Genomic DNA, 24,192 nt, shown 5'->3' on the forward strand with positions numbered 1-24,192 from the left:
GGGCAGGGAAGAAAGAAGGAAAAGCCGAGCAGTTTCTTTTACACATGTACAGACTTTTGCCTAAAAAGAAGAAATAAAGGACTCCCGAGCAGTGAATAACCTGGAATTTAACTGCTGGTCTACAGCAYGGACAGTTCACCATACTCAGATTAGATACTACCTTCAGATATTGGGATGCTCTATGCATTATTCCATCAGTTGAATCAGCGCTAGTCCCAAGCTGCTCTTTCCTGTCAACAATCTTCTGCAAACGCTAATCTCCTTTGATKCTACACCCCAATCAATGCTTCAACTCCTATGTTTAGCCAAACAATTGAATTACAGCAGCCGAGACAGCTAAGGACAGATTAACCAGGTGCTCCTTCACCAGAACTACGGTAAAGACATTTAAATTTGTTACTTAATCCATGAGAATGAAATTGGAGCAGATTTTACAGCGGGAGTCTCTGACGCAGCTCTGTTTCTTCCAAGAGCTCTTGGTCAAGACCTGACTTCAGGGCAGATGCAGTGACGCAAGTGTCCACACGTGCAAAACCAGCTACACTTTTCTCTTCCTGAAATCTCCTTTTAAACTARGGTAAAAGTGACTCACCTTCACCATAGACATCAGAACTCCACTAACCAAGTTTCGAATGGAAGGCTGAACGACAGTGTGGTCAGTACAGAAGGCACTCATTTTGCTTTATGTCGTTTCCTTTCAGATAGGGATGAGCAAAGACACTGAACTCTACCGAGGCAAAATGCAAGTTTTGTCACTCTTCCAAAACATGGTRCATAGATGCTTCCACTGGCCCCTGATGTGTAGGCTTTAGTTTTGAGGAAACTCAGCTGCAGAAAGGAGCAATAATCGGGATTCCATGAGGCATTTCTCTGTTACTGGGTACTGCTCCCCTTCAGTAAGTGCTGATGCTACTGTATTCAAATTAAAGGTGCACCAAAAAGTATAAACCTGAAACTGAAATTTTCAGGTTGTGTATATTCATGTATAATGGTAATAATTATACATTACAATAATTATATAATTGTATCTTACAYAAATTATACATCTCATTGCTAGCCTGATCCCTTTTAATGTTTGTGAAAWGCCAAAATTTTAATCCGTAGTAAGAAAACTGAAACATTTATGACTCAAAAGATACACAGAGACAGAACAGATCTTGAGCACATTAAAAGAATCTTACAGATTCTTCAGAATCAATATTAAGGTGTTTGCTCTATTTAGTTCAGACTGTTTGGGGAGTCTTTCTGGTTCTGCCACCACAACATGCAGCAAGTCTTCAATCATCTTTTGCAAGCCAGCTCTGCAAAGAAGGTAAAAAGGCACCTGAAGGGCAGATTCCTCAGCTGAAGTCCAACCTGAAAACTTCAGTGCAGTCTCCAATGCTCTGACAAAACCATCTTTAGAACAAATCCCCTGCCAAGCAATTTTGATTCACTGAGGATCACTCAGGAAGTTTTCAGCAGTGCAGAAAGTAGTAATATTACTTTGGCACTAGCCCAAAATATCAGCCAAAATTCATCATTCCTCCACACCAGCATTACTCCTGGGRATGAAGGAGGACTGGCCGAGGGACAAGACGACAGTGACATGCAAGAACATGACTCGTTTCCACTGTAAATGACACTCTGCATGGCTAATTTACACAAATAAAGGCCCACAAATCAAACCATATTAGTGTACAATATTTATTACCTTCTTATAATTGGAAATCAATTTGACTAAATTAATTCTGAAATAAACATACATTTTAAAATACATACAAAGATGAGAGGTTTTAACATTAGAATATTTAGTTGAAGTGCACTCTTAATCCACATGCAAGATCCATCATTGAAAGATATTGTACATTTTCTTTCACTTTACATTGCTCCATAATAAAGCACAAAGTGTAAGGACAAAAGCAGGAAGGAAAACAAGAATCACATTTTCAAGTAGCCCTTTTATTAAAAAGAGCATCAAGTATATATTAGGCCAATGTGTTTCTCTGATTTTGGTTTATAGTATACAGTTTTGCAAAATATACAGCCCACCAATGATACATGAAGAGCAGCCCTTTACTAAGGGCAAGTAACAAAAGAAACAAGAAATACAAACAGGAAAAAAAATCCACATATTAAAAAGCCATATTTTAGAATATTATGCCAATTTAGAACATCTCCAATGCTGGTAAGAAAGGTGATGCACATTGTTTTTTAAGAGAAAGCTGTCCTTAGTCCATGGGAGATGTGTTTGCATGCTCACATTAACAGAAAAAGTTTCAAGTCACRAGGAAAGTAATTTTCTCCAGTTATCTTTTGGGTCTGTCTATATCATCAATAGCAGCTAGCAGCTTCTGTCTTGCCTTTTTGTTGATGTGGGATCCCAGACAAACATTCACCAGATTGGTCAACTGCTTCGTGGAGTATTCCTGGCCAAATAAAAGCAGATCATATYATGGCAAACAGTGAAAATTCCAGAAAAAGCACAGATTTAAAAAGCATACACAGACGTACCCTCTGTGGACTTCTCCCCTGATAGAAGTAATCAGTAGACAGAGAGAGATTTTAAGTTATAGTTAAGCCAGGCCTGGATAGTTGTCATAGTTGAGTCAGGCAGGCACTATTTTGCTACATGGCAGCTAATGATGGAAAATGCTGACAACTTCAGCAGTGTTGGACTGTGTTCACAGAAAGTAATTCTGTGAATACTGGCATATCTAAAACCATGCAGGATGTATTTKCCATTCTTTTGGAGATGTGGTATGAAATATATATACAAATGAGGTAAGCACTCAGCACAAAACTATTTTTCCTAAACAAACAGTGACAAATGTTGTGACAAAAATCCAGTAACTTTCTACATACTTCTCTCTACAGGGTCTTTAATCAACATTAAAAAAAAAATTCATGTAGTAAAATTAAAGTAAAAATGTTAACAAATGAACTCTTAAAACCTATCAAAACACTGTGTTTGCCAGTACAACCTCTATGCTTAGCACTATCCAAAATGCTGCTTCCACCCGTAGCTTTAAAGAAGAGCTTTCCATGTTGGCCACCAAAAAGCTCAATCTCTTTAATGGCTCCAGGTGCAACAAGAAAAATAGTATGAAGGAAGCATTTCTTACATCCCTTTTTAGCTATGTTTAAAAGTAACCCAAAACCCATAGATTTCAAATGCTCCATTTTAACAGGTGTAAAGACAATACTCTTACCCTATGCTCCTTCATCCAGCGCTCCATGTCATTTTCTGTTAGGTAGTATGCTTTAATGTAGGTCTCCACAAACTCTTTATCTGGAATTGGTCTAATGTCTGTTAGCTTTTCTAGTTTCATCAAGAATTGCTGAAAGTCCAGTTGCATCAAGGCACGTCCTTCATTGCTGCATTTCTTCACATTGGCATAACTGAAAAGAGGAATGAAATAGAATGAAATTAAATTGAATCTCACTGTTCAAAGTTGTTTAACTTAGTTCTTCACTCAGGAGGAACCTAATTATAGCTTTAAATTAAAAGCTAACAAGAAATCCTCTTAGGGCGTCCACTGTGCAGTTAATAATTACATCAGTATCACACCTTTTAGCCTCACACATGGAACATGCCCCCCCTGTAACCAGTAAGATACTAAATTAAAAGAAAACTACAATAAAGACCTTACAAAGAGGAGCGGGTTAAAGGAAAGAGCCAGTTGGTTAGGCAGTGAATTCACCATCATTATAACAAACTGAAAGGTAACATGGCAGTTTTAGGAAAGTCACCAAGAAGTTGCTGAAACTGTAGCAGCATTAGAGAAAAACAGAAAACTAACTGTTCAAAACCACAAGCACCAGAGGATAAAGGAGGCAGCACTGGCCACTCACTGACTRAGGATAATGTTTTAATAGCAGCTGAGGGGAGACTGACAGCCTGGGGGGGTCACAGGTCTGAGTTCAAATGAGAGGAGACAGTAGTTGAGCTTAGAGAAGGGAATTGCCAGGAAGGATTTCAGTGAGATGAAAGGCAATTAATGAGGAAAACTACCTGTGTAAGTTTTGAAACTTACACAGAGTGTAAGAGACTGGGAAATCTTGCACTCGGCAAGATGGATGGGCAACGACACTGCAATAATTCAAATGCTGTCACCCAGCTGTGGGCAGAGAATAACAAAGCTCAGGTTTGGGCCACAGTGTCTTGACAGATTTAACCCAGCCCATCGACCGGCTGCTGCCAGAAGTGACAAGAGCTTACCCAAATATTAGAACCTGCAAAATTAGAAGCTCTAATTCCATGAAGTTAACACCTTCATTAAAAACATCGTTACCCAAGAAGAGAGGCTTTCAGGAACGACCTACCCTTCTACAAGAGTTCTGTTGGCCAAGCGTATGCAGTGTTCCCACAGGATATTTGAGACTGGCAGCGGAATACGGACTCTCTTGGACACCTCGTTCAGCCTTCTGTTATATTCTTCAAATTCCTGATGAAATATCAAAGATTGCTTCATTAGTGTAAAAGGCAACATATTACATATGCCCCTAGAGGGAATAAAAGACAGAGGGGGGGGATATGTGTAATACTCCAAAGAATATTACAGCAATTTAATGTTTATATAAGCTGTAGCAGACCATTTCCCAGAAAGTATTCACCTTTAAAAGAGCATCTACATATATATTGTGCTGTGACATGATTTCCTTCACATCCCATTTCACAGTGGCCATGAGAAGCAGCATCTGTTCATAATCAATGGCTTTAGCAGCGACAATCCAATAAACTGGTTTGCGAAGTTCACTGGCAGTTGACACAGTCTGAAACAGAAGATAAATAAAAAACAGTTCAGTAAATTTCTGGCTAATATCAGCAATATTTAACAACAGTTTACAAACRTTCACACTAAACTACAAATCTCAAAGCTTATTTTTAAAAACTAGCTGTGAGTTGCACAATTCTGACCTGAGAATAGAACTGCTGAAGAAAAGGTTTCTTAGCAGCTGGCATCACTGCATCAAGGTGAGGCTGAAGAAACTCAAACTGCTCAGCCAGAAATACCCTTCGAAAGAAAAGAAGAGTCACTATAAGCTGAATGCAGTATCTTTTTCTCTATGGTTAATATTTACAAATTTAAAATATTGCAAACAAACAAAACACTTGAATGAAGAGACTGTGGCTTGAATAAAAACAATTAACATTCCTGTGCAACTTGGGATATACTGGAGAAGTGTGATTCAAAGCCCTAGAAAGCCAGTGGGAAATTGTTTCATAATTTCCATATTATTGGGCAGTCAACACTAACATTGATTAATCCATGTCAGGATTTCAAAATAACATTTCTTAATCAAGTTTTTATTAGCGAGTCTTTTAAAGTCTCAATTTCTACCTCATGGGGCAGGATTTGTCATTAACAAAATAATATATTTCTAACCAAGCTAAAATGAATRCCAGAGAAAATAAGCTCCTTAGAAATGTTTTTCCACACAAGACAATGCTGTTAAAGATTAGGAGATCCTTCTAAAAATGAATTTTCCATCTGGTGCTTATTGTTATTCTGATCAAATAAAATTCTTTTTTTTGCAAGATTTTTTCACTTCTTTGAGTATAATCTCTTCTTCACAGGTAGATTTCCATGCAGTGGAAAGGACATCTGAAACCAATATGAACTAAGCAGTACTGAGTCTCAGCTGTCAATATTTGAGTACCTACTAAAAGGTTTAAATGAATGGTGCAGATTAAATGCTCCACTACYTCTTTAATAGCTCCTCCTCGATAGATTTAGGTATTGTCGTGTCACAAAATAGTGGCCCAAGCACTGAAAAATGTTACTGCAACCTGTTGAATAAAACCTGTCAAATAAAAACCTACCCCTTTCACTCATTTTTCAAGAAAAGCATTCAGAAATAGAATTCTTTTTTTGACCTCCCAAGAAGGTTTCAGTTTGTAACCACAACCTTTTAAACAACCCATAGCTCCAAGTGACCACAAAAACACGCCGTGCAGCAAAGAACCTACAAGGATTCTGTGGCTACCACTCTCTCTGCCAAACCATACAACGAACTGCCAGACGTCAGAACTACGAGATGGCTGAGATGTGGGCTCGGCACCTTCTCCTTTCTCTCTTCAGCCGCTGCGAGAGTTCCAGTGGGATCTGCGGAGACCTCCTAAAGCAAAAGATCGAGCAAGTTGAAAAAGCATGAATGGCTCAGCTGAGTTGATTCAGGTGACAAATAAAATAAAGGAACAGTCTAAGACGCGACTTAAATCAAGTCTGTTTTAATGGAGAACTCGGTGGTTCCTATTTGAACATTCTGGTGTTCAAACAGATGAAAAGCCAGTTCAACTAGAACAGTAACTATCTCTGGAAAAAAAAAAGACATAATAAACTTACATTTTAATAGCCCACATAAGCTTTAGCCCTGCTGCTGACTGGGAAAGCAACTTCTCCCCTTTGGTGACAAGCTGTTCATGCAGACAGCACTCACAGAGCTGGACACACCACAGGACTATTACTCGTACATGTGCTTTCCTGCTTCTGTGAGCTCTAGCCGGGCTAAATCTGGGCTAAATACAGCTCAATCTGGGCTAAATACAGCTCATGCTTTTAAATAACCTTAAGCTGGTACCCTATTCTGCAGGTACGTCAGCTGTAGAAAGTAAGAAAATATGAATTATGACATTAGTTACTACATTAATGTTTACTGCCTACACACACATATCAATGCATGCACATATGCATACATTACACACATACTCTTATACAGATATGATAAACATACAAAAATCTGCAATCTCAACATGGAATTACACCTTCCAGATGGTCACACCTTAGAAAATCCAGTGAAAACCCTGTTATTTGGACATAAGCTCACGAAGGATAAATACAAGATGCTGTGCAAGCACATGGAGAGCACTCACTGGCCACYCAGCCCACATCCATCTGCTCGAGCAGATACGCCAAGGCCATCAGGCTGCAAGGCAACAGGGAGAGAGGTCCCAGCAGAGACTTGCAGCGTCAGGCCAAGGGRTTTTGCTGCAATGCAGCACAGGGCTCCTCTCCACCTCCTCCTTACCATGCCAGCGTTCAGTCTGCTTGCAAGGCAGACAGTTATCTCCTGCTGTCCAGGAAATCCAGTTAAGTGCCTCAGAACTCTAGGTCTGAGGCACACAGGTCTGTAAAATCTTACCAGGAGTTATAAAATGTTAAATGCTACAATATGAAATCGATGTRAAGGTAGGTATGGTTTCTTCATTCTATGAATGAAGATATTCACTCATTGTATCAATGTTTTCTCAAACAAGAACCTTTCATCTCCTGAAAAATTCYATGACTAGTCAGCTGCTAAACTAGTCATCAGCCTGTCTGTATGGAATGAAAATAATTTTGGTCAACATCACATTGACAAAACAGTGTTTAAAACAAACAAACAATCACACACATGCACATGTTCCTTGAAAGTCAAGAGATCAGGTTCCCAGTATATGTTTTTAGCAAGGAAAGAACCTGTAAATAGCAAGACAACAGTAAAGCTTAAACCATTGCATATATGATTAAGCTCCAAAATTGAATTTACACAATTTTCAGATTGCTGTAAAACTGGATGAAGCCAAAGCCACAGTAATTTACAGGTCATTTTCCCCYACCACTAGATACAAATAAACTGGGAGAAAACTGTGGTTAAAGAAACAGGAGGAGCAGGAAGAAAAACAGATTTACAGTGACCATAGTGGTCAGGAAATGTTTCTTCTAGGAACCACAACAYGGAAGACTGTAAGGAGTAACACGAAAGATAACAGAATAATTCTAATGCGCATTTTTTCAGACACTTTTACCCCAGAAAGGGAGAGCCCTTAGCACTGGAAACTCTGCTGGAACAAAGCCATTCTAAGTGTTAGGATCGAGACCCCTGTAACCATCGTATATTTGAATTGACAGCTGCTCCCTGTGATGCAATTGCTCAGGGCAACAGGGACCTGGATTTGCCAACTCGGAAAAGCTCTTCCAGTTCTAAGACTCCAGAAGATGGCAAATACAAACATGAATATAGGCTGCACAAGACCGAACAGATGTTTTCCAATGGACTGGATTTGTTAAAGGCCAGTAAAGATGTTAAGACAATCCCAAAAGTAGAGCAGCTACCTTTGAACACAAAGAGAACAGAAAAAATCCCAGAAAAACACAAGCAGGCAAAATAGTACCAAGCTCTAGAGAAGRAGGAGATAGTTAGTACACACAAAGAAATTAAACAGTAAATTAAATAGTCCAATTTCAAGAAAGCAAAGTCAAATCATGCTAAGAACACATAGCAGCACCTAAGAGCAGACAGGCAGGAGGCAACACCCAAGCAGACCAAACTCAGTTTGCTTCTATGCATCAGTGCAGGTCTTCCTGCTGGACCAGAATTGGGATTAGGATACATCTCAACTGCATGGCCTGCACAACATCCTCATAAATTACCTAGGCAAGACAGAGACTTGATAAAACTGTGATGTGTGTGTGGAACTGATACAAGTTACAAATTACTTTCCTCCTCCTATCCATAGAGGAACAAGTGTGGTGACTGTATATTCTCTAGTTTAAATCGCAGATTTAATTAGAAGCACTAAATTTACCTGAAGTAGACGCAGCTCAGCTGTGCCAGGTACGACAGGTTAAACAACACTCCTTGCAGACACCTTGCAGCAGGCTTAATCTCTTCATCCTCCTCTAGTTTTACTCTAACTCCCTCATATTGTAATACAGAAAGAACTGAGCTTTCTAATGCTGCCTGACTGGCATACACAGGCTGCAATTATTCATATAAACTGGTTTGCTACAAAGGCCTGCAAACAGCAGGACACAAAACCCATTAAAGCAAACACAGGGCTGCTGTACCTCTTTATGGGCTGCTCTCAATAATATGAGCTACAGGGTGTGATTTAGGAGAAGTATTTATCTCATTTAGCATTTATCTTTGGAATAAATTTCATCTAGAATTGTTTGCTCAGATGGAAGAACATGTTTTAGCTGAAACAGCAGTTCAAGTAGAACCGATTCTAGGACTAAAAGTAGATATATACTGGATGCACCTCTCAGATCTCTCTCTACTATTTCCTGTACTCAAGCTTATGTGCTTCAAACTGAGACCCATGGTGATCTGTCCAGCTTTGTACAAAGTCATTTAATCCACACTAAGGCTGTCATAACGCTGCAGTACYGGGGCAGAGCAGTGTTACAGCTCCACAGTATACAGCAGATTTTAGAAAGCAGCATTTCAGGTTCTCCTTTCCCAAATCTGTTTAGTTCACTTCAAGTCAAAGTTAATTTCAGAGCCTCCTGGAATCAATAATAAGTCAAGTCATCCTTTTGCCATGGCATCATTGCAATTTATTGAGGAAATGCTTGAGGGTAAAGAAAACAATCTAATAGTAATAATAGCAGGACCTAGAAGACTTACCTCAGTTTGAAATGTCAATGTCAATGAACAGAGAGCAGAGTGAGTGGACATATATAATGAAAATAGATTGATATTAAACTGTATTGTTTATTCTTAAATTGATACACCAGAAGACTCAAGTAATTTCCACAGAGGCCATTATAAATCTAAATTCTGAACACTGAACATTATCTGCCCTGCATATTCTTTTCTGTCTCAATAGAAGAGCGAGATATGAATCCACCCACACAGGATCTACCACTTGAAATGACCAACATAAATGTTATTTTAGTGAGCACGTGCAGGGAGACTATTGATTTCAGGCTAGTGAATGAACAAGTATCGTTTGGCATTATGCCATCCCCAAATCTCTCATTACATAATGAGTTGGAGTACAAAAATGTGGATGATGATAAAATAACATTTTCCCAGCATAATGAAAGGAGTCAAGGCAGTATTTATTAGCCTGGAGTCTTTGAAAACATATGGCAAATTGTCAGCAAGGGTCTCATATCCAAGTGATGTGGTTTCACTGTGTATTCTCTGTGCAGTATATACCAACAGTTTAGACATTACAGCTTAGCAGATAACTGCTTGCTTGCAAGAGCTTCAGGAATGAATAATAACAATAAAAAGGTGTGTGTAAAGAACAACCATCTCCTTAAACCGCTACACCCCAAAATATATTTCTAGGGAAAGAAAGTTAGGCAGAGCCTAGTGGCAAACCTATATTAAACTTTCATCTGAACAGGAAGAGATTATAAACTAATTAAGTTAGAAGTAGCCAATAACTGAGCTAATTATCCAAGTTACAAGTTCTACGCACACTTTGCAAGCGATTTTGTTTTTCAAAGTTGCCCCACAAAAGTTTTAACAAAGCAGCACCAAAACATCTTCTATCTGATTATTCACAACTAAAGATCTGTCAACATCAGGCTTCACCCTATCTACTACTTTTTGCATAAGCCTTCAGCATTAGAATTACATTTTGACTTAACATGCATGCAAAAGAGCAAAAAACCATTCTGATTTTGCCCTGAGCAAACGGAAATAGCTCTAAATCCTGCGGAGGAAATTCTGAACTCCAAGGAACAAACGGGGCTTCAGTATCCGACCGGGCTGCAAGCGCTTGGGTGAGTGCCCGTCTGCAGCCCCGCGGGTGGCTCCGAAGCACCAGCCCCTGCAATTAGGACTCGATGGGCACGGATGGAGGAGAGCAGAGGAGACCGGCCCCAGATGTCCACTGCAGACCCTTCAGCCTAACGGGATGCCTCCCTCAGCTCTGCTTGTGGAACCGTAATAGAGAGTTTCTGTAACATCATGACCACAGAGAACAAGAAGAAAATAAACCCTGATTAAACTCAAACCCCGCACTGCGCTCAAAAGCTGCCTGAAAACAGCTGACCTAACCTCTAGTAACTGCTAAAGATAAAATGATCCCTGAAAATAACAAACGTACTAAAAAAAGCTGGATTTTCTTCTTAAAGTTACATGCAAGCAATAGTTCTTGGAACTATGCTGAAAATGACAGGTAAATCCACCTGAAAGAGCACACTGCATTCAAGGATATCATTGCTTTAGAATATAAAGGTGCTACCATTTTAAAATTATACTTTTCAGAACTCCTACTATTTTTTAAATGTAAAGATWAGTATTTTCTTGCTTATAAATCAGGTCATCTTGACTACCTGTCCCCTAAGGAACCTAAGTCAAACATTAAGCAGCGATTTYTTGCATTAAAAAATTACCAACACCTAGCAAGTCTATCTACTACCTTGGCTAACTTAATAGGCCTGTATCAGCAATCGTTGTGCACTGTTAGATAAGTGCAAAAAGGAATGATTAAATATGCATTTAGAAATAAACACAAAGTGACCCTGTGTGAAAATCATGCCCATTGCTACATCCACAAGAATCTAGCCCACTGTTTTACAGAAAAGGGAAGTGGATTACTCTGGATGCACATATTTTACTGCAGTATTTGATGGACTTTCAGTAAGGGCTGCTGCTAGTTTTCATTTGACAAACAAACTCTGAAAAGACGCCTGCATTCTTCTAGTAGTATAATTAAGTTCCAGTTTTGGGTGTCCAGCAAAAAATAATAATAATAGTAATAATAATAATAATAATAATAATAATAAAAATTAGATGTCTCGGTGACTGCCCAAAGGGAGATGAGCAACCATCGGGCACCAGAAAGCTTGCTCAAAGAAATAAGTTGCCAGAGGTCAGGAAATCATTCCAGTTTACTTGGGCAATACAAGTCAAAGAAAACATTTTATAGGAAGGGCTGTAAATGAATAATGTGAGCAAGCAATATAGCTGCAGACGTTGTATCACATTTGTAAAGGATACGTCATGTCAGAACTTTGTACATACAGGGTTTTGGTCCCTCAACAAGCAATTTACAAAACACCTTAAATATCGTCTTTCTGTGTGAAGCACCAAGCTTTTCAAAGATAAAAACCTACAATAGACCTTTCCTCCTCTTCCTCTTTTTCTTCTGCCTTTTTTTTTTGTTTTGTTTTGTTTTTAAAAAGAAAGAAGTGTTGCTTCTGTTCCAGTCTCAGACACTGGTCTCCACAAGGGCTTTTTGGAGCAAGATTCAGTGCTGGGCAATACTAGGAAACAAATTCAAGAGCCTTGACTCTCCAGAGCTTCCACTGGCACTCCAAATAGGACCTAGCAGGGCACACGTCCATGCCACGAAATGTGGTATTGGGCAGGCACTCCCAGCTAAATCTCTGCTTCTGGAACAAGTGCAGCTGAACCTCACCAGTCCACAGCACACAGGCGGCTCGCAGGGTCCAGGTCAGCATGAGTTGGAAAGCCAGGCATTAGGGAGAAAAGATTACCTTCCTCGTATCGTTCCTTATTTTATTTGTACAGCTGAAGACCTCCTCCATTTTTCATCTCTGTCATCAATTTCTAATCTCCTCTTATTGCTAGGAGTATACACTATAAGAGAAAGTCCAAAAGCAGAAGACGGGATCTAAACAACATTAAACTTTATACCAGTGATATCTTCCATCTGCTCTTCTATATATTGCATTGCAATGCATGTATACTCTCCTGCAGAAAATTATTTTCTGCTGCTCTAAGATAAAGTAACTCTGGCCAACTCCATTCTCAAACTCAATTTCATACGAGAAAGCAGTAGAAYACTACAATTATGGAACTGCAAGTATGAGCAATACAATGAAATATTTCAGAGTATTGCACGTTTACTTGCCTCAAACATTTTATTTTGAAAGTAGAGCAATCTCTTAAGGCAGGTATTTGCATACAGAGGCTATTCACAAACCATACTTAGGTAACAGTACTTCGTGATCAAGTCGCACGCCCTGAACAGAAGTTGTTTAGGAGATGGATAAAGCAGATAATTACAAGTTTCCCTTCCAAATCAACCATTATCTTGACCACGGTCTGATTTATGTCGTGTACCTACTCTAGGGTAACTTACTTGTCTCAGTGGATTAATATGAACATTATTACTCCTGCAAAAAACCATTCCTGTTAGAAGCGACTAACACGAGAAGTGAATGTGTGTAGACATCCCTGCACATCCTGCTGTGGGGAACTGTCAGTGAGGGGACAAACAGCTCAGAAACAGTCCCTGCTTTGATACATTTGGACTAATCCAAACAACACCTTATAGTGAGGTTGAAACCATACAAGTTTTTCCTCCCTATTTCACTATTCAACTTTGCTGTCTTTCTTTTAATACTTCGAGTATGAAGGAAACAGTCTTACAGTCCTATTTATGGACAAACGAATTATCAGCTCCACTGCTGTTGCTTTTCAATTTAAGTATATAAATTCAAGCTTGTGAAGATTAATTCAATTTCAAATCTGTAAATACTGTAGGAGAACTTTTCAGAGAACTTCAGTTAAGAAGCAATAACCTTCATTTTTCCTGTGCTGTAAGGGAGGCTGCAGCCTGGATGCAGCTCTTAGGAGGAAGAAACTTGAGTGCGACTGGTTTGAAATAAAAAAAAAAAAAATACAGAGATGGTAATTTTGCTTATACTACATAATATCTTCAAATTAAAAAAATGCTTGTGTATCAAATGAGGAATGAGGGCACATTTGTATCCAAATCAAGTGAGGGTTTTTGAGATTATTTGGGTTTTTTTTTTTTTTTGCATTAATATTTGTTTTATATCAGTGCAGGAACAGCATTTGGGCGCTGAATATTACATATCAATTGAGTTGTCACATTAGYGCCTGGGGTGAAGAGCAGAGCTGAACACACGTTCCTGTCTCTGCCATCTCCCGTTCTCAGCCTGGAACATCAATCTAAAGCAGCTGTGGGCTCGCTGTGGTTTGCAGGGCAAAGCTGCCTCTGCTGTAAGGCAGTTCACGTGTGACAGAGAGCAGAAGTGACTCAGATACGGTCCCCTAGAGCAGGGCTCAGTGTAGCTTCCAGCAGAAGGCAGGGGCACGTGCTGTGCATAGAAAGATGCAGGGAAGGGGAGAGGAGTTGCGTTAAACGGCTGCATCTTCCTGCTCCAGGGCCAGGAGTCTGAACCCCAACTCTCTTTTTCAGTGCTCAAACTGAAAACAGATCCGTTTCCCCCAATTTCACTTTCCTTTCTCCTTCACAAAGGCAGCTTAAAATTCAGCTGTATCATAAAGAGGTACCYGGTATAAAATAGATAATGAATGAATTAATTAATGACAATTCAACCTCAAACAGGAAATGACAAAGTTTACAGAACACTATCAGGGCAGTTTTATTTATTTATTCAGGGGAGAGGTGATCTGAATCTTCCAGCTCTTTCTCTTCCACCTTACAGAAAGTGTATAATAAATAGGTCTTCATCCTCTTGGCATATCAAGAAAACAACAGATAAAATTCCAAGAGGATTAACGAACCTAAGTACCCTAGTCTAAATTACCAAGGACTCCTGGCAATGGACATTAGAGATCAAGCTTCACAGGTAAATGAAATTCTGCCAGGACCTGAATCACATTTTCAGAATAAAAATCTCATTAGGACTCTCCACGTGAAAATAAAGTAGTGAGAGCAGCTGCCATCGGGAGCTGAAACAGGGCAGAATGGGTAGCCCTTAGCCAAGGGATCACACAGCAAAACCAATATTCCTTACACGGCACRAGAGCAAACCCCGCAATGAAGCACAGAGGAGATTTTCAGAAAGCAATTGACAATAARTAAGGGGAGAAGTGAGCCCAGGGCAATCCATACACTAGCAAAATACTCCTTTTATGACAGAGCAAAAATTAATCTTGACCGTCACAAATTATTAAAAATTAGCAATCAAAAAAAAATTATCCAGAACTCCTTCTTCTTGATAAATCAAAGAGAAAATATTTTGATCTCATAAGTTCATAAAACATTAACTTTATTAGCTTAAAGACTTTGCATGAAACCAGTTATCTAAGATTTCCTCCTCCTTTCAAGTCTTACTCAACTTACATATGTATTAATTTCAAATGACACAAAAACTATCTGTAAAACCACTGTTAAAGAAAAGGAGTTCTGCTATTTTCCCCAATGAATTCCAACAAATGATTTAAAAATTATTTCATCTGAAAGAAATTCAAAATATTGAAATTTTAAAAACTGATTCTGTACTTCTGATAGTGTTTTGCACTTAAGAACTAGTCGCTTTTCAATGACCTTCAGCTCATTTGTTACAAGGTGGCCTTTGAATTATTTTTTTTTGAATATACTACCCCTGAGATCAGTATCAAGATTCTTTTTGCATCATAGAGGACCAGGGTTATTAGTTACCTTATGCTCCCTCTGCTGACTCCACAAAAAAAGGCCCCTAAATCCTTTTAAAAGCTACTCTAAAAAAGTCATTTAGAATTTAACTGTTCCAAATACTTCAAGGAGTTAAAAAGGCATAAAACATAATCCTGGGGAAGGGCAGCTCCTGGTGGAAGTGAGYAGAGTCAATTTTGCCTTAGAAGATAAATCCTCCCCCATGTAAGAACCCATATTATTAATCATTTTAATCACTGAATATATCACTATAGAAGCCATTTATGATACTCTTTGGAAATTTCTTCATAATGTCTCCAAGTTTTATATTTAGGTGAAAAGAAAATCTAGTAAATTCAATTTTTGTACTACTTAATGTTTCTTTATAAGCTCTCCTCCTCAGCTGAATGCACACCCTACCTGAATTTTTCTGTTTACCCTTTGTAATGTGATTTGAGGGAACAGTAATCTATCAGAGTGACACATATATTTCCTTCTCCCTTTTGGAAATAACTGAAATAACCCATAAGGAGACCAATGAGATATAACTTGATTTAAAAAAAAAAAAAAAAAGGCAAGAAAAATTCTACTCATTTCAGAAATAACAAAGAGCTTAACATACTACTACTACTATAATCTTACAAAGTAGATAGGCTTCACAACAACAGTGCCTTCTTTTATTACAAAGAATATAATATCTTTTAAGATGAAAATGCAGTATTTCATTGTTACATGTACTAAAAGCTATTACCGGAGTATAATTACACTGAGRAAGAAAGTGAGTTTTATATTAGTACTATTATATATAAGGAACCAGAGTCTTCGTACAATAACGATGTCCAAAATACACAATGAAATTAAGTCTCTGAGCTGGCACTGAGTATGGGGATAGATAAAATCAGTACACCWGATGCAATGTAATTCCTATAGCTTTAACGCTGACTTTTATTCTGCTGAGCATTGAGAAAATCCAGGTTCTTACCAGATCAATCAGGCTCTCCTGGATCCGGCTCAGCGTGGTGCGCAACCTGCTGCTGCTGAGGCCCAGGCCTGCTGATTCAAACTGGAAGAAATACATTCCAWTTCAGTTTGGAAAGGAAAAATACATTGGTTCAAGCTGCACAGTGACACAGCAAAACTCCAGCTTGTAAATACTGGTTACAACTTACATTTGCAAAGGTACATAATTGCAACCATACGAATATAAAACAAAAGTCCACAGAGGTCACTGCACTTAACACGGCACTTACGGAAAGAATGACCTGAGTGCATTTCATGAAGATGACACTTTGTGTTCATATCAACAAGCAAACAGCATCCTTTATGGTTCTAATTCTGTATTTGGGTGCAGGTTTCTTAATTCTTCTCTTCTGGAGACCAGTGTGAGAGTCTCCCACTGGAYCAAACCAACCTAGTCAAATGGTCTTGGCTTCTCCCTCTCAAGCCACACAATTAATTGTGAACCCTCATTACCAACCTTAATCTCATAGGCAAAATTATATGTTTATCTTCATATAACAATCATTACACACTGTTTATCACTTAAGAAATGTGCCATCTTCATGTTCGTGGCTCAGAAGTGTTATGGTGCAGATGATCAGCTGGGATAAATCAATACAACAAGAGGGATTTCCATGTAAATGCAATGACTTACACCAGCTGAGGGTCTGATCCAGCATATTTAACCAACATAATTATTTATTTTCTACTTCAAATTACAAAAAAAAGAAAAAATAAAGGACTAACAAAACCAAGGAAGTGGAAATGGGTCAAATAAGAAACATACACTTATGTCCAGGCTCTCAAGGTTTGGAATACAATTCTGGTATGTGATTCACACCAAAAAAAGTAATTTGCTAACAATATTTAGAGCTCTGTAGTCCATTTAATTAGACTTCCTTTAAAAACAGTGAAGTATGAAGAAAAATTTTAGTTTATTCTCCTCACTTTCTATAGAAGAAAAACGGAATAATTTAGTTTCCTATTTATTGTATCTCATTTCAATGACTTAAGATTGCCATCTACCCTAATTTTCTTCCAAATTCGATGAAAATTTATGTCTGAGCTAAACTCCTCTTGGAAGTGCCACGCTTCCTCCAAGWCTAAAAACTGATCTAGGAGAATGAACTCCTACAACAGGACCTATGGTAAACAAAAAAGACATGTTCATACTTGTTTTATTTCCTGGTGAATTAAACTATCAAAAAAAAAAAAAATCACCTTGTATTTCTCTTCACATCTTTACTATAAAAGTATCAGATCTGAGCTGTCTTTTATTTTGCAGAAGAACAGAGGAAAAGCAAATGKTTTTTTTCTTTAAAAATTGACACTCTCAAATTCCAGTTATTTTTCTCCTCCTTAAGGTATTCGGATATCACGTACTTCAAATATGGTCATAAGATCTGTGATTTCAAGATTGCCTCTTCTCCTTGTTAAGGCATGACCAACAAGAATGAAAAACTTTTTCTCATAAGAAAAAGAAAAAAGGCTTTTCATAAACTTTTCTTTTCATAAGAAAACTCTTTTTATAAGAAAATATATTCAGAATTAAAAATGTATTTGCAGATTTCGGTCATTACACCTCATTTTAAAAAGATTTTCTCCTGTACCACCAAAACTACATAGCTTATATAGTTTGCCAGCAATCCATTTCCCTTCATATTTTTCAGTTTCTAACTTATAATAGTTATAAATAAATTTCAATTAGTTACCTCGACAGATTTAAAAGGCAATTTCACATTTGAAACATATTCAAATGTAAAAGTAAATTTAAAATTCCATAAAATACAACATCAAGAACTCCAGACTGATCACATGATTAAGCATAGCCTGAAGTCTAAGAAATAATGTGTAAGAAATGTGTAAGAAATAAAAGTTTCCTTAGTATTATTTTCCTCAAGGATAGAATCTCATGACTTATTGTGGAATACATCAATTATCAGTATTAAACTTTCTTACTTCTTGGAAGTTTGTTACTCCAATAGGTAAAATGATAGATACCTTAAATTCCACAAATTGATGACCTTGCAAGTCATGCTTAATGGGAAACCAAAATATCAAAGAAGTGAATGAGAAATTTTATTAATCAGCAATTCCACACGACACTAACTAAAAAAGTGTTTTCTGTAAAAAACTGACCCATTAATTTTATAAATATTATAATGCCTTGTCAAAAAAGAAMCCTCTCAAATTTATTCTGCTAAGTAAAGACTATTCTCTAGCATGTTCATAAATGGTTTGCACTTTTGTGGGTAGTTATTAAGTATTTTATATTTTCCTATTAAGTTGTTCTATAATTTGAAAAGAGGAGAAAAAAATTTTTTCTTAAAAAAGCCTTAATTTGCATCTCAGAAGTGAAAATGGTATTAAACAAGCAATTTTGGTGACAAAGATATGAAGCTGTTAGTAGTGAAGAATGCCAAATACTAAACGCTTAGGATAATCATCCTAAAGTGTTCTGGAAAGAGTACTGATTTGTCAACAGTAAGTTCTGAATCTTGTTTTTCACCGAATTGGTCATGAACGAGGGACAATTAATCACTTTCCTTATATATACACTAACACTAGTTTAGCATTTAAATGTACTAGATGTCTTTTAAAAAAGGCAGTGGTCTAAATCACATACCATCAACCATCTCTGATTTTAAAAAGTTYATAAACACTGTGGGAGATGAGGACATTAAAGCAGCATTACAAAAGGGTTCATTRTGTTCACAGACCCTTTGTAAGCATTATGTTTCCCATGGAAAAATCATCTGTCAAAACAAAAACTAGGTATGCTACAAAAACACCACAACTGTACCCATCTGCTACGTTTACCTGCCTAGCACTGTGTTGTTCTCTGTTAGAAGCAGAAAGAGAGGAACTCGCTATGGGCTTTAAAAAAAACACAAAACAGAAGGTGGAAAAAAAAAAAAGGAATATAATATGAATGTCAGAACAGTTTATTAAGCCAAAGAAAATCAATTCTCTTAAGAAAAAATACCACCCAGCTTCTAAACACAAACAAATTGTAAATATACTTGTCCTGCCAGAGAGAGCAGCTCAAAACCCTCCTGAAACGTATGCTGAAAATCCAATCTGACTCGCCAACAGACGATGATGAATTTGGAACCCCATGAGACTTCTGCTTGTGGAGTGATTTAGGGGCCAAAGAAGGAGAAAGTTTCTACATGCAGATTTTCATAAATACTTCAAGATATTTCTGCTGAAAGTTGATCTGTGTTATGCAGAGACTTTGCCAACCAGCATTTATTGCAACTGCAGGATCATCCTCCAAAAGAGGAAACGAACTGTTTTCAATAAGGCACCAAATCACCACCTTTTTTCTGCCCACTCTCTTCCTCCCCAGTTCGTGCCTCTGCTTTTGACAGTGCTTGCTGTCTTCTCCCCTTTCAAGCTGGAAAAAAGACTACAGAATGTACTCAAAACAAGGGGATTCTCATCCGGGTGATAATGAGGCTTCCAATACTTATTCCTCCCCYAACAATATACTCAGCCTTTTCTTACTCCTCCTGCATTCAAATCTAGGCTGATGCCACAGTTTTTCCTGTGGGAACATATATTTGATACTATTCTAGGTGAAGAGATGCCCTGTATTATCATTCTGTGCACACAGTGATAATCTGAAACACATCATGTTTCTACCTACCATGTCATTTCGGCCAAAAAATGTATAGACTGCATACAGATAGTAATCAAAGAGCTGGGACATGAAGTGGATCACATCAAAGGCAATGGGCTTCAGAATATTCATCATCTGCATGTATTTCCCTTAAAAAAAATACAATAAAAAGGCGGTAGATCAGTTTTCTCAGCACAGGTGCTACAAAACAGCAGTGAGTCCGACAAATTCAAAACAAGCTTTATAGAATTTATTATTTAGCCTTGAACACAGGAATATTTTAGAAAAGAGGAGGTTTAAAAACAAAGTGAGATACAATGGCTGAATCAAGACGTATATATTAACATATATCTAAATGACTGGAATCACTCTGGTATCAAAATCTAAGAGAAACACATGACGTTCTGGTCCTTTCAAAAGCTTCAGTTTTTCTTCAGTAATAATAATCCATAACTATCCTTTTTCAGGATAAAGAATAACTTCTGTTGTAAATCAAGAGCTTATCACAGATGACTGGAGAGTGAAGAGACTGGGTGAAACAGACTGGAGGATCAGTCATGGAGCCACAAAGGAAGAGGGCAGATGAGAATTAAGGATGTACCAGTGACTTTAGTAGGGAAGGTTCTACTGTATATAGCTGTATAGATTGGAAAAATTGAAAAATTTTCAAAGGAGAATCAAGAGCTTATTTTGCCTAGCAAAAGTGACATAGAAAACTTCTCTATAAATCTACTCAAAACTAACTGTTCTTCTCCCTAATATTTAAGTGAAAGGATGCTACCACAAGACAGAATGAGCAAAAATTCATCAAGATCAAACTGAGACTGAAAATTTAGAGGACAGTTGTTCTATAGTAGGTTTACAAAAAAAAAAAAAAAAAACCACAGTTGGAGGAAGTAGCCAAAATAGCTCAAAACTTGTGCCTGACATGTTCCTAGAGGGATAGGCTGACAGAAGAGATGTCCTCATGAACAAATTTGTATTCCCAGTCCAACTGATTTTAAAGGGAACTGGATCACTCTTTGTTTATTACGTTTCACCATATTAGTTTTCTATTTTAGTATTTGTCACTAAATGCCCTAGAGTAGGGCTTGGCACACACAGCCAGAAGAATAAATCCTTCTCTTCCTTCATGCTCCCTCTTCGCTCCTCTACACTCTGTTCTAACCTCAGTGTCTGCCATGCAGCTGCTCACCATTTTAGAGCCCTGAAGTCTTTGTAAAAAGTCCTTTCTGGTCTTAATATTTTCTTATGTCCAGCAGCAGGGAGAGCGACCCACTGGCTACCGAAATCCTGACATGCTTTTTGCCCTGTTAGGGTTTAAGAACCAGAAGGAATATTTACCTATCTTTGGGTTATTATAGTAACAGATGGCAATTGCTGGATGAAACTGCAAGTGCAGCTCATTCRGGATGCTGGATGTAACAGATAATTTACCAAAATGTAACATTCCACACACATTTTGAAGCGACAGGTTTGAAAAAAAGAATTGCACAAGGGTGCCAAACTCATCTCTTTCCGGTAGTCAGCAATACTGTTTTTCAAAGATAATGCTGTGTTTGGCAAATCAATATATTAACTGATACAGATGATGATACTTCATGCAAACAAATGGAGCAACAAAGCAAGAAAACTAGGTGTGTTAGAAGGTTATTTGAATTCTTTTTAAACAATAACTTGTCCTGCCCAGTAAACATTACATTATGTTGACAACTACACRCTACAGCTAACTGCTATAGGCAGAATGAAGCAGTAACTTGACATTATCACTTTACAGGTGCCTTAGCTTAGACCGCCTGCTTGAGTGTTGGGCATCAAAGTCCCACTTTCCTAAAATGCACAATTACACTTTTTTAAAGTATATATTTTGGTGTGTGCTTTTTCCTTGAAGATTTGACATTGTTACGATATTTAATATGTGGCAATTAAGCCAGTTACTAATTGCATGCTTATTAATGCTTGATCTACAGGGTAATACTATACATGTGTACCAGTATAATGAACAAACTGAAAAGCAGATTTAAAAAGCTCTGCTTGTTTTCCAAAAGGAAAAAATTAACGCAGCAAATCCCAGGATAGATCAGTGTGAAAATTTAGAGATGTTTGGAAAAGGATGACACGCTCTGAAACCAGATGTCATCTTCGTATGTGCTGTCTCAATATTCTGTATTACTACATCCTCATTTTTTTCCCACTTGCTCTTTGTGCTAAACTTGTTTTCCAAACTTGCATGCAAACCACACACATAAGTGTCACGTGTCATATTCTGGACAGTTGGATTCCCAAATATCTGTGCTGCTGGCATCAATACTCAAGGCAGYCTCTTGGGCAGCATCCTATGCTCTTCCAAAGGGCTACACGCTATGTACCACCCAAGTACTGTCCCTGTAARATCTGTTGATGCCAAGAACATTTCTCTCTTACTACATCACTCAGCATCTTGAGCAAGTGTTCCAAGAACATTTCCTCCTAGCTGCAGTCCCTAGCAGCATGCCAGGTTGAAACTTCTGTACATCATCCCCTAGTTCCACTAAAGCCCTTACTGGGGGTGCAAAGGATGTATGAGAACATTTCCAAACAGGAGCAATAGCCTAAACCCAAGCTCTGCTAGAAATTCCCAAGAAATACTTGAAAATACTGTTCAGAATTTTAGCAGCTCAAAGTAGCCAGACTTTTTATTATTACTATTAGAGAGGGTCTCCCTAACAGTGTGGGTTTTGAGTTTCTTTTTCTCTAAAGCAATTACTGTTGCTTGCACTTCATTTGCTCTCAAAGACAGTAGGTATAGTACGCTATCAGACTAAGCTATATAAAAACTAATCACTAAAAACAATAAGGTATCACTACCTCCTGAAAAWTAGGTATTTGAATTTTAGTATATCCACAGTCATATATAAAACTCCTTTCCTAGACATTTAACACAGTTCATTCTTCCTTTGTATTTTAGGTCAACATACTAGGGTCAGATCATCTTTCTGTTGTTGTTTTTCATCTTCTTTCTTTCAACATCATCTTTCATTTGACTAAGCAAATTGAATCCTATGTTCCCCTCACTCCATTTATGATTTGTTTTTAACCAAGTTCATTGAGCTGACCCAGCTCAACCAAAAGTCACATTGATGCAACATTAAGAAGGTTGGGATGACTGCGACAGAACACAGCATGGATAAAAACTACCCAAAAAATGGACATTGCTGCCACCAAAGCAAATCTCTTAAATCACAGAGATTCCTTATTCTCTTCCTTATTTCAAAGAGAACTTCTGGGAGTACGGGCTTTCTGCTGTCTACCCTGCAGTTGGGTACAGCCCTGCTTATTTTTCTGAGACTCTGCATTGTTGGTACTGCAAATGCAATTCACTTTGTCAAACTTCTCTCTTGTTTTAGATCTAAAACACTAAGTCCAAACTGGTTGCCCAAATTTCCTATGCAGAATGAAGCAGCTCCAGAGGACAAGCATTACAACAGCAATGCTAAGATATGCATGCAAAGATACCTATAAATAATATAAACAAACTCTATCATCCTCCAGAGTTRCTTAGTTTTCTCTACTGAAAAGGAAGGGATAATCAGTTTAGGTTACACTCTTTTACATGGGTGAAAAGAGGCAGTGCACATATCATGCTATTTCCCTAAAACTCCTAAAATAGTTTGAGATGAACTGAAGCCTTYGGGGCATTTGCGGAAGAGACATCTGTTGAAAGACGTGGTGAGCATCCTGCTCCAGTGTAATAACAAACCRAGCCACAGGTTGTACCCCTGGGGCTGCAAAATGGCATACTTAAGAGGGAAAAGGGTCATCCAAACAACTGTAGATCCATTAGTCTAACTTGCAGGATGCAGACCATTAGGTCAGCTTTTGAAGATGATGTGGAAGTGACAGAAACATGGAGGCAAAATTAGGATAAAGCAAATTATGGATCTCCCAAAGGTGACCTGCACTGGACTAAGATAACCAAATAACTTCTCTAAAGAGAAGATATCTGRGCAAAGGCAATACCATCCACTTAATTTAACCAGGCTTTATGAAAAGGAATTCTTTTTATAACGTTGCCCAGTAATAAGCAAAGCTGGAGATGCTTTTGAAATGAGAAACGGATTACAGAGGAGAAAATAAGTGTGTGCTGAAAAGGGAAATATCTGGAAAAGCTATAGTGGAGATCCCAACAATTGGCCAACTCTCACATTTTCATGAGTATCTCTGGCACAAAAACAACTGTGTGACAGTGGAAAAAATAAAGAGGCATCATCAAAAGAGAAAAGGACTGACACATACAGGAAGAACTGGAGGACCTTGATGACTGCTGCAATAAAAATGGGACGAAATTCAGCACCACAAAATGTGAAGCCCTGCGTTTGGGGACCAATTAATAAACCTACATTTTTTTGCTATAAATTGGAAGCTTATCACTTGAAGTAAAAYGGGAAAAATGAAGGACCAGCTGGCTGTATAAGCTCATTACAGAATGACTGATCTGCCAGTA

At 37.9% G+C, this 24,192-nt stretch overlaps 1 protein-coding gene across 3 annotated transcripts in view; it reads right to left on the reverse strand.

Moving 5' to 3' along the window:
• Window positions 1–1,857: 1,857 nt before the first annotated feature.
• VPS50 (VPS50, EARP/GARPII complex subunit) overlaps window positions 1,858–24,192 on the reverse strand; it is a 70,242-nt gene continuing 47,907 nt past the window's right edge. For 2 of the 3 annotated variants that reach the window (XM_026039424.1, XM_026039423.1), the window contains exons 21-29: window positions 19,737–19,858; window positions 18,905–18,961; window positions 16,068–16,148; window positions 5,954–6,102; window positions 4,901–4,997; window positions 4,597–4,755; window positions 4,306–4,427; window positions 3,192–3,381; window positions 1,858–2,408 (exon numbers count right to left, since the gene is read on the reverse strand). In XM_026039424.1, coding sequence (XP_025895209.1) covers window positions 2,289–2,408; window positions 3,192–3,381; window positions 4,306–4,427; window positions 4,597–4,755; window positions 4,901–4,997; window positions 5,954–6,102; window positions 16,068–16,148; window positions 18,905–18,961; window positions 19,737–19,858 — 1,097 coding nt within the window. In that variant the 3' untranslated portion in view covers window positions 1,858–2,288. The remainder of the gene's footprint in view (window positions 2,409–3,191; window positions 3,382–4,305; window positions 4,428–4,596; window positions 4,756–4,900; window positions 4,998–5,953; window positions 6,103–16,067; window positions 16,149–18,904; window positions 18,962–19,736; window positions 19,859–24,192) is intronic. The other variant, XM_026039425.1, reaches the window with a different exon arrangement.

This window comes from Nothoprocta perdicaria, unplaced genomic scaffold (assembly GCF_003342845.1).
Source record: "Nothoprocta perdicaria isolate Ctin4 unplaced genomic scaffold, notPer1 scaffold_23, whole genome shotgun sequence".
In the NCBI taxonomy this organism is placed as follows: domain Eukaryota; kingdom Metazoa; phylum Chordata; class Aves; order Tinamiformes; family Tinamidae; genus Nothoprocta; species Nothoprocta perdicaria.